Raw genomic sequence first — 11677 nt, forward strand, 5'->3', positions numbered from 1 at the left:
TTTGAGTTCAAACAAGTATATGATGTATAAATGTTGTAATTAGATTAATATTTACGGCAGAGATCTAAGAAAAAAAATTGATACTTGATTCCTAAAATAAATGGAAAAAAGTATAGAGCTAATTTCGGTCATTTCATGGTTACGCCATCTAATCTAGCTAGCTAGCAACCAAAGCTAGACGCAAACATTTACAGCTAGCTAGGGAAGACGCAAACAATATAATCTAATCCATTATAATCTCTTCTAATAATTCCATGGATCGAAGGGACATTATTTTGACACCTAGAAACTAGAAAGGGCATGATCATGATCAGCTGGAACCCAGCACTCCTCCCCCACCTTTTCTTTTCTCTCCCTAGCTAGCTCGATCGCTTCCTGATCTCTCTCTCTCTCTCTCTCTGATCTCTCTTTACCCCTAATTAGGCACTCAGGTGCCCTCAAAAGCTAGCTAGAGATGCCCATCAATCCATGAAAAGCTGATTGTGAAAAAAGAAAAATGGGGTTGGGTTGATTGTTAGAGATCATCGATCATGTAATTGAAACGATCGCGCAGTACCTGATCAACGAATGATGCATATATATATATATATATATATATATATATCTATCATGGTCTGCTTCATTATCATACATAAGTGCATGATTGATGTCGCGTAAAAAATAAAAAAATTGCTAGCTGCTTCATTATAAAATGACGTTACTTTTATATATAAGTTATTTTATAAGTTGTTTTACAAAAAGTACTGTGTAAATTAATCATTTTTCAACGACAAAAACGAAGTCTTATCTACTTACCGAGCCAGATAATTAATGGGGATAACTTTTCATATTATAATGTTGCTTTTTATTCGGTCGTCTTTATTAGTTTTTATTGATATGACAAAATCTAGTACAAAAGAAAAAATAATTCTCCTTTTAATATCTTAAAATAGTTAAAGTTATCATTCATTTTCAAAAAGATTTTATTTATTAATATAGACATTTATATCAACATTCGGGGATGTTTTTGCCCACAAAGAAAAGCCCGAATGAACTAATTAATAAGAGACACGTATCTAAGTAGAAGAGAAAGCAAGAAGGGGTTGTGATTGATGAAATTAATACATCATGATGATCACCCAAAGCTTGACCAATATATGGCTATATATAATATCATTTATATTATTATGTTGGGACACACTAGCTCGTAGAAGTGGTGGTAGTACATTTTATGGCTACAGTACTATTATACCCAAAGTCGTCTTCTCGTGGCTTCCTCACTTTATAAAGTCACATTACTTGTTCTTGCATGTGACCACCCCTCCTCCCTCTCCTTCTCCATCATTAACTCTTTGCTAGCTAGCTTCACCCCCGCCATTACTCTACTCCTCTTCCACCTCTGATCTCTTCTCTTCCTCCCTCTCTCTGTCTGTCAGTCTGTTTAAAAGCTCTTGAAATGATGCCTCCTGAGCAAGAAACAACTGCCACCACTAGTACTACTGCCACTAGTATTCAGCCTGCGAATATCCCAGCCGCCAATTGGTCTGAGAACGCCTTGGTCCATGCAGAGCCATCCGGTACTTCAACAAGAAGTTTGTCAATTAATGTGAGCACTTGTTTCGAAGATGATCAGATGCCAGACCAACTGCAAGATCAAGCAAACACACACAGATTCTCCATTCTCCACCAATCGCTGCGCCCCATTACTCTCAAGGTATATAAACACCAACCATATACTTGCACAAATTACGAAGATAGTCATGTTTCATCTATCAATATTGCATAAATTTAGCACAAGACAAGACAAATAGATGCATGTATATATGAATATTCCTAGCATGGAGTACTCCTGGCTAAAACTCATCATGTGCATGGTGATTGTGGCAGTTTGAAGACGTGGCGTATACTATAAAGTTGCGAACCAACAAGGGTAGCTGTTTAGCGCCGCATGAGCCGAAACCCACTCGCACTGTGCTGAATGGCGTCAGTGGTGTTGTTCGACCCGGCGAGCTTCTCGCAATGCTGGGTCCATCCGGCAGTGGCAAAACCACACTCCTCACGGCCCTCGCCGGCCGCTTGCCCAGCAAGGTCTCCGGCGTTATTACATACAACGGCCAGCCCTTCTCTAGCTCCATGAAGCGCAAGACCGGTTTCGTCACACAGGACGACGTGCTATACCCTCATCTCACAGTGCTCGAGACCTTAACCTATGTCGCCATGTTAAGGTTACCCAAACAGCTCTCGAAGCAAGAGAAAATGGAGCAAGCTGAGATGATCATCAGGGACCTTGGGCTATCACGATGTCGTAACAGTATAGTCGGCGGGACCCTCCTCAGGGGTGTTTCCGGTGGTGAGCGAAAACGGGTCAGTATCGGGCAGGAGATGGTGGTAAACCCGAGTCTGTTGTTGCTGGATGAACCCACTTCGGGGCTCGACTCCACCACCGCTCAACGCATTGTAGCGACGTTGCGAGGCCTGGCACGCGGCGGCCGGACGGTAATCACCACGATTCATCAGCCTTCCAGCCGGTTGTACAGGATGTTTGACAAGGTGGTGGTGTTGTCGGACGGGTGCCCGATTTACAGCGGTCATGCGGGTGGGGTCATGGAGTACTTCGCTTCCATTGGTTATGTGCCCGGGTTCGATTTCGTCAACCCTGCTGATTTTCTGCTTGATCTTGCCAACGGTACGGATCATTTTCTTAGGACTAAGCTATCTTAACATTTTAAAATTTTATTAATATAATATAAATAAAAAAATCTATTTTTTTATCTATTTAAAATTTTTAAATAACCGGTAATTTTATATAATATAAGAGTAGAAGTTTTAAGTTTGAACCTTTACTTTATATTTTATCAATTTAATTAAATATTTTACTTGTTAGTTCTATTAAAAAAAATTAACTCACAAGTAAGAAAAAATATTAAAAATATAATATAAATAATAAAATTTACATCTTACCATCGACTAACTTTTAGAATAACCGGTAATTTCACAATTAAATTTATTTTCTATTTTAACCAAAATAAAAAAATGTGGACAAAATTTTTCTTTTTCATTAATCTTTCAATGGTTGCTTTGATTTTGAGACTCAACGGGGATGAACTGCAAAAATATAGTAACTATACTTGTCCACGTGGGCCTCAGAATTGACTCTCAACAAGAAGTTACTCAAAAAAAAAAAAAAAAAAAAAAACATAAAAGAAAACTTTTTAGCAGTTGTTGGTGATAATTTAGGTAAGAGTTCGTTTTCGAAATTAATGATGATTGTTCAAAAGATTTCACCGCATCTCTGGCTGCTATGCATAGATACATACACATAATTAGGGTCGACCTCGATTGACAGGCACCACTCGATACAGCCCAACCAAGCACTATGTTTTTGTCCTATGTGATTTTTGTTTTTATTTCCTGTTAGTGCAATTTGTTGGCTCATAGCCATAGAATTCTCGCTGATTGAGAGGGATTGAACCCCGGCCTAGATATTGATCTAGCTAGGACGGGGGAACTACCATCAAACCATGCACACGTGTGCCTGCCTGCCTTACTTTTATATCTAATCACGACCTTTATGTTATAAATCGAAGAAGGACAGCAATATGTCTACATCCCATGATCACTTAAAACAATAAAGTCGCGAAAATGAGCAAATGTGTAGTACTCGTAGCTTAATGACGATAAAGTTTAGTATATATGTATGTTATATTAGTCATGGAACTTCTGATTCTTTAATTATCGTAGTCAATGCCAAAGAACTTTGATAATTGATTCGACAACCCTAGTCCTGTCACTGAAGCTCGCGGATCATACATTACAGCCTAAGATATTTTCTTGTCTTTTGGTTTTCATGATCTCCTAATGCCCGTTATGGTTTTAATAATTGTACTGAAGTCAAACAAGTCTTCATGAATGGGCCATGACTGTTCTTGATCTCTGAATTTTTGTTCTTACATGACTATGAAAGATGGTGGCCGGTCGTGAAGCCATGCATCTTAAGATTGTACTTATAGTTGTGCTTGAGGCTTAATTTTACTGATTTTCTTTTTACCTCTTGGTTATATCCTTTCGAGATGTAGGTATAGCTCCTGATGTAAAGCAGGATGAGCAGGTGGAGTTTCGTGGCAGATTAGACCACCATGGCGATCACAATTCAACCAAACAGTCCTTAATTGCATCGTACAAAAAAAATCTATATCCAGCCTTGAAGGCAGATATTCACAGAAATTTGACAGACCCAGTTCTTTCTACATCTGGAATATTATCTTCCAGAGGTCAGTGAAAATTTTTGGCCGATCTATTTGCATTTATTCGATATCTATCCGTATGCAGAGTTCACTAAAATTCAGAAAAGTCAGTCAGTACCTGTACTAAAAGTTAGTTAGTGTGGTACAGGTTGTGAGAATCGATGGACCACCAGCTGGTGGGAGCAATTTAAGGTGTTGCTAAGAAGGGGCTTAAAAGAGAGGAAGCACGAATCTTATTCAGGTCTGAAGATTTTTCAGGTCATGTCTGTCTCAATTCTGTCGGGCCTCTTGTGGTGGAAATCTGATACTTCACACATTCAAGATCAGGTATGATCGTCATCTAATCCTAGCAGAAATAGACAGACATCTACATTGGTCTCTACCTAGAATGGCTCATAATATTGGCAATATCAGCAATAGTACTATATGATTTGCTCTTTTTCACCTCCAACTTATATATAGTAAATACCATTATCCCTAAGGAAAAATACTTTTGAAACTTCAGGTTGGACTTCTCTTTTTCTTCTCCATCTTCTGGGGCTTTTTCCCACTATTCAGTGCCATATTCGCATTCCCTCTGGAGCGTCCTATGCTGATAAAAGAACGTTCCTCAGGCATGTACCGGCTCTCCTCCTATTACTTCGCTCGAATGGCCGGCGACTTGCCAATGGAGCTTGTGCTCCCAACCATCTTCGTGACAGTCACGTACTGGATGGGAGGTCTCAAGCCTTCATTACTTACATTTGTGCTAACCCTGTTGATTATCCTTTTCAACGTGCTGGTCTCCCAAGGGCTAGGCCTTGCACTTGGGGCAATCCTGATGGACGTAAAGCAGGCCACCACCCTATCTTCTGTGACCATGCTTGTGTTCTTACTTGCTGGAGGATACTACATTCAGCACATTCCATCTTTCATGGCTTGGTTGAAGTATATCTCTTTTAGTCACTACTGTTACAAGCTTCTTGTGGGAGTACAGTACTCAGTGAATGAGGTTTATGCTTGTGGGGCAGGGAAGGAGTGCAGGGTAATGGATTTTCCTGCAATTCAGTTCCTGGGTCTTGATCACAAGTGGTGGGATGTGGCTGCTTTGACTGTGATGTTGGTGGGATACAGAGTTTTGGCTTATTTGGCTTTGAGGATGGGACATTAACCTCACTGACTTGAGAAAAAGATCAGGTACTTTTGGAATGGAAGCAAGAGATTAGGTTAATGACCCACGATTTGACTGAATAATTTAATCAGGAACTTTGACCAAAAAGTCTGAATAGAGATCATGTTGCAGGCTGGCTCTCAGACAGATGAAAATTAGATTCAGATGGTCCAAACACATATGTTAGGACCTTATGGTTGATTAATATATGAAATGAATCATTAAGTTTGTAAACATTTATGTAGCTGATCATGAAATTGTCCTGCTCTACTTTCAAAATCAGAAAGCTAACTAACTTAATGGACAATAAGATAAGAGCTTCGTTGAAAATTATCCAACTCTTTGGCATTTACTCATTTTGTTGCAAGCAAAGGAATCTTAGTTGACTAACACCACCCAAGGCTGACTCTGTTTGTGAGTACTTATATATGCAAACTAGTCTCAGTTTTGGGAGATAGAGAAGAATAATTTAGGCACCATTTGGATTGAGAAACCATCTCAACTCATCTCATTATTATAATTTTTTTAAATTTCTATATAAAATATAATAAACAATTCAACTTTTTCAAATCCTAATTCAATTTTTTCAAATCTTAAAATAATAATAATATTAAAAAATAACATTTTAACAATATTTTATTTAACTTTTAACTTTTATCTAAAATCATCTCATCTCATCATCCAAACGGGAGCTAAAGTTATTTGAGCAGATATAAATGTACTTTCAGAAATGGTGCATGGGAAGAGATCAGGGAGAAAACTCCATGTCAAAGACTCAAAGCAGCCCTACAAAAGTCCTTTAGGTGCAATCAAAAGCTTCCTATTTCAATTATCAAATATAATGATAATGATAAAAAGGAAGTGGTTATTTATTTTATTATCAGTTGTGTTATAGTAATTAGTTAATCGTTTTCCTTTCGTAATTAAAGGTAGGAAATTTTCAGAAAGAAAAAGATATCATCCCCACTGATCGAATATTATTATAGTTGGAGGCTTGGTAAGCCCAAAACGTAGGGCTTCAAATTGGCTGGGTTTGGCCCATCCATTTCACCAACCCAAACTTTTAAATCTGGGTGGATAAATGTTTTACAATATATTATTTTTTTTTAAAGTACTGCTACATCTACAAATAAATTATATAAAAATAATTTCATAAACTGATATTGTTTTATCTGATCTGTTAAATCTAATTTACAATAAAGGTAACTTTATTATCTGATAAACTATATCAAGCTATATCAATTTGTAAGATTATTTTTATATAATCTATTTATGGTTAGAGTATTTCCTTAGAATAAAAGAGGGTAAGATAGCTAGGCGAGTGGGACGACCTTACACAAAGGAAAATGATATTTTACAATCTTTTTATAACTATTATTGGCTGTTTGAAAATGGAGTGTCATAATTTTATGGGCTGTTTGAAAATGAATTATAAAATAATTGTAAAAGAATTGTAGGTATATCATTACTCAAAAGGTTAATACAGAATAGAAAATTAAAAAACAAATAATAGAGAAATGACACGATTATCTAATTGGGCTAGCTAGTCCATGTTTCTTGGTACGAAGCAAACAAAATATAAGCACTTGGGTAATTTTTTATGAAATCTAGCTAGGGGTCAATTGTGGTGAGATGCGCTCAATAAATTTTCAGTTGAGGTGATTCATGTTGTAGAACACCAGTCCTGCGTTTTTGAAGAGATGTGCATAAAATTCCTACAAAGACGGAACACATAAGGTGGTTGAACTAAACGAAGTCCGGCGGCGCATGGCATGCCCTACACACGTCCGTCAAAGAGTGGATTTTGATCAAAATGGGTGGAGTAAGCTAGCTAGCTAGCTAGCTGTAAGTAATCTTTTGGCGAGGCAAATGAGCAGCGATGGAGTGACACAGATCTAAACTCTTAAAGATCGTGCTACATCCACTGAGGGTGTTGCTCGAGAAATTCTCTCGAGAAGGCATTTGACTTTTTTTATCTTTTTTAAAAAAAAAAATCATACATTTTTTATACCTTTAAACACTATTTAAAAAAAAATTTACAATATCATTAAAAAAATATTTTTTTAATTATTAAGTAAAAAGAAAAAAGAAAAAATGTCTCAGAGCCACCTTTCGGTGGCCCAAGTATTTTCCAAACTCTAAAGTCCTTGAAAAGCAACTAAAACATCTACATAAAAGGAAAAAAAAAAACAAAGAAAAAAAAACGTGTGCATAGGAGATGGGTATGAGAGAGATGGTGGAGAAGCAGAAACTAGTCGAATTGTGCTTGGAATAATGTTGCGCGAGGCTCATGCGCCAATAAAAATGGGCTATGATCGAGTTGCGAGTTTGGGTAGATTGGAGGGAGAGGAGTAGTACATGAGATTCAATATGAAGATGTTTAATTTTCTCATTGGTTGTACAACACATTCACGCCATCTTCTCTCTCTCTCTCTCTCTCTCTCTATATATATATATATATAACTCTATTTACATTCACTTTTACGTATTATTTGCACATTTCACTAATGTGATTGGCTGCATAATTTTTTAATATAAAATAATTGTGTTGGCCAATCATATTAATAAAATACACAAGAAATACGTAAAGTGATTGTATGTAGCAGATCTCTCTCTATATATATAGACAGAAGCATATCTTGTAAGTAGAACAATCAAGAATAAATCATATTCTTTTTCTCTCCCAGTTAATGTCATCTCTTTCTCCTTTATTATATGGTATCAGAACGAATATATTAAGAAGGTCCGTTGCCATGACTTCTTCCGCTCCGTCTCTTTGCATATGGATAATTTTGGGAGTCCTTATCACTTGCAAAATCCTGATTCACTAGATACCATGTTGGTATCTCATGTTCTTACTCAGGAAAATTATCACACATGGAGTATATCGATGCATACCACTTTGAAAGCTAAAAATAAAATTGGGTTTGTAAATGGGTCAATTGTTCGACCTAATATGACAGATCCTTTGTAGGAGATGTAGGAATGATGCAACATGATGGTTTCCTCTCGGATAATCAGTTCTGCTTTAAGTAGGGGTGGAAGCATAACATAAACAACCAAACTTTCTCAAGTGACTATATGATGGGATTAAATTGTAAAGGATCTCATGTGAAGATTTAGGGCTTGTTTGAAAATAGATCTCATCCCAAAATTCTTATTCCATCTCATTCTCAAACATAATTTAAATACAAAATTTTCAAACCAATCATTACAATTTTTTGAAATTAATCATTACAAATTTCTCAAATTTTCAAACAAAAAGTAAAAACAAATTCAACTTTTTCAAATCTTTAAATAAAAATAATATTATAAAACTATATTCTAACAATATTTTAATTTTATAATATTTTTTATTCAACTTTTTCTCTCTCTTTATCCAAAACCTAAAAAATACTCAACTCAAATTATCTAAATACTATTCACAAACTATCTTATTATTATTCACAAAATTCTCATATCATCTCATTCCCCAAACGAGCCATATTGTTTAGGATTCGAGATGGAATACGGTTTATATAAGATAAGTAGCAGTGATAATTCATTCTCCCCACAAAATTTAAGGGTACATTTGACTAAAAGTTTAATGCTCTTGCTACATTTAATAAGTGTGGATGCTATCGTTCAACTATAAAATTTTGTTGAGGTGTCTGTGACTCTCTACCCATGAGACTTGATGAATGATCCCTTTTGAAAAGAAAAATTCTGTCATTTTAAATTCTATGCCATTATCACTTACATACTGTGTTTTTGTTCCAAATTGTGTTAATGAGATTGTAAAAAGAAATGAATAAAGTCCTAACTTCAAATTTTGATTTCATAAAATAAATCCAAGTAAACCTAGAATGGTCATCAACAATAATATGGAAAAATCTAGATCCATTATGAGTAGGAGTAGAAAAAGCTTATACTCTCAAAAGGAAGACCTAGATTTTTTTGAATTTTCTCACCTTGCAAAAATGGTCACAATCATATGTGTTTTGTCTCTTATTGCCATTCATGATTGGCATATTTTTCATTTAGATGTCAATAATGCATTCTTATATAGAGATTTAGATGAAGAAATATTCATGAAAGTAACTCCTGGTTATCTCAGTGAGGGGGACACAAAAGTATGCAAACTATAAAAATTCTTGTATGGATTGAAACAAGCCCCTAGGAAATGGATTTCCAAATTTACACATGCTTTGATTGATATTGGATTCTTATAATCTAAGTTAGATTACTCATTATTCATGAAAATGGAAGGTAGTTCATTTGTGACTTTGTTAGTTTATGTTGATGATATTCTCCTTGCTAGTAGTGATTTATTTGATATTGATTATGTTAAAGCATCTTTAAGTGCTCAATTCAAATTGAAAGACTTGGGTGCTGCCAAGTTTTTTCTTAGAATGGAGATTGCATGTTCATGGAAACACATTTCTTTGTCTTAAAGAAAAATAATACTCTGGAGTTGATTTTAGATGCTAGTTTACTTGCTGCTAAACCAATCTTTTTTCCTATGGATACTCATTCCAAGTTATCCAAAGAAGATGGTGAATTAGTTTATGATGCTTATGCTTGCAGAAGATTGATTGACAGATTACTTTATCTTACTCATACCAGATTCGATATCACATATTCAGTCCATCATCTAAGCCAATTTCTGGATAGCCCTTGTGTACCACATCTACAAGCTGCATTATGAATTCTCAAATATCTCAAATTAGCACCTAATCAAGGTTTGTTCTTTCCAGCTTCTTTTGTTGTTCAAATTAAGGCTTTTCCAGACTTGGTTTGGGCTAGTTGCCTTGATATTCGTCATTCATTCAGTGACTATTGTATTTTTATTAGTGAATCACTTATTTCCTAGAAATCCAAGAAATAACATACAGTCTATAAATCCTTTGTAAAAGTTGAATATAGGTCAATGACCTATACAGTTTGTGAAATAACTTGGATCCGTGCCTTGCTAAAATATCTTCATCAACATCATTCTCAGCCAGCACTTTTTTTTTGTGACAACCAAGCTGCACTACACATAACAACTAATCCAGTCTATCACGAAAGTACTAAACAAAGAGTGTTTTTTTTCCCACTAAACATAGAGTTAAATTGTCATTTTGTGCATGAAAATCTACAAGGATCCTTATCAACTTTACATGTTTCTTCAGTTCATCAAGTTGCTGATTTGATGACCAAGCTATTAGGTTCTAAGCTTTTTTAGTTCTTGTTATCCAAGATGAATGTGCATAATATATACACATAATCTTAAAGGGGGACTATTATGGATTCAATATGCAGATATATAATTTTCTCATTGGTTGTACAATACATTCCCGCCCTGTTTCTACATAAATATTGTAGTGCCCTAGTCTCGGATGGGTCAGAGAGTTACTTCTTGTCACTTAAAGTCATATCTCACCATATAGATATAAGCTCCAAATTCTCAGTTAAATATAGATCTCGTGTTTTAAATCAACTATTCCAAAACGATTAACTAAAAATACCACAAAGTCTTAATATAAATGTCAACTTCCCAACGTACCACGTTATCAGAATACAACAAATTTACTGAATAACATTCTCCATTATCCATGGTATCCTTTTGTGCTTAATCCATTATACTTAAATAATCTTGCCCATACTTTTTAATCTTGATCCTCAACTGAAACTTTCAAATTATCTGGAAAATATTATGGAGATAACGGATGAGTTATCAACAACTCAATAAACAGAGAACATATACCAGTATGTAAACATGAGCCTTTTCACAGAGTTTAAAATACAGAGCAAAACATTTTAGTTTCAGAATACAGATCTAGAACATGTTGTCAAAATATCAGAGTAACAGTTCAAAATCTTCATATTCAAAAGTCATTTGGCATGACATAACTGAATATCATCATCTTATAATATCATATCATATCATAATATAGACCATGTTTAACCCATGTGGTATTGTTGTGCAATCCTTGGTTGCCAAATTAGGCAGTATCAGAATGTGAGTCTTCCCTTTATTCATTTTCGAAACCTCAAGTGTGCACACATGAAATACCACATAGAAAAACTACTTTGTTTCGAAAGTGGATGCACTCGGAAATAAAGATGTTGGTACCAACTATATAACAGAGGCCACAGTTTTACACTAGTGGTAAAGTTAGAGCAGAGCAGAATCAGAAACAAATATAGAATCAGAATGTTATGCCAAAAGTTTTCAGATGCCACATCATATCAAAATATAGTACTGAACAAATTCATATCATCTTCACATAATCAAAACAGATTCAGAGTATCTTTTCGTAAACATGCCAAAAACTTTCAA

At 35.3% G+C, this 11677-nt stretch overlaps 1 protein-coding gene across 1 annotated transcript; it reads left to right on the plus strand.

Annotated features, from left to right (window-relative positions):
* The first annotated feature begins 1189 nt into the window (after positions 1-1189).
* LOC121254415 (ABC transporter G family member 21) lies at positions 1190-5706 on the plus strand. Its single transcript, XM_041154451.1, has 5 exons — positions 1190-1693; positions 1867-2665; positions 4056-4250; positions 4372-4550; positions 4729-5706. Exons 1-5 carry the CDS (start codon positions 1436-1438, stop codon positions 5371-5373), a joined length of 2076 nt encoding a protein of 691 aa, XP_041010385.1. The 5' UTR covers positions 1190-1435; the 3' UTR covers positions 5374-5706.
* Positions 5707-11677: the final 5971 nt, after the last annotated feature.

The sequence above is a fragment of the Juglans microcarpa x Juglans regia genome, chromosome 3D, assembly GCF_004785595.1.
Source record: "Juglans microcarpa x Juglans regia isolate MS1-56 chromosome 3D, Jm3101_v1.0, whole genome shotgun sequence".
NCBI classification, from domain to species: Eukaryota; Viridiplantae; Streptophyta; class Magnoliopsida; order Fagales; family Juglandaceae; genus Juglans; species Juglans microcarpa x Juglans regia.

Bases quoted from the DNA above. Each gene is read 5' to 3' on its own strand.
- LOC121254415 (XM_041154451.1), top strand. From the start codon at position 1,436: ATGATGCCTCCTGAGCAAGAAACAACTGCCACCACTAGTACTACTGCC. The intron at 4,251-4,371 runs GTCAGTGAAAAT...AGTGTGGTACAG, and splicing joins TGGAATATTATCTTCCAGAG to GTTGTGAGAATCGATGGACC. The intron at 4,551-4,728 runs GTATGATCGTCA...TTGAAACTTCAG, and splicing joins CTTCACACATTCAAGATCAG to GTTGGACTTCTCTTTTTCTT.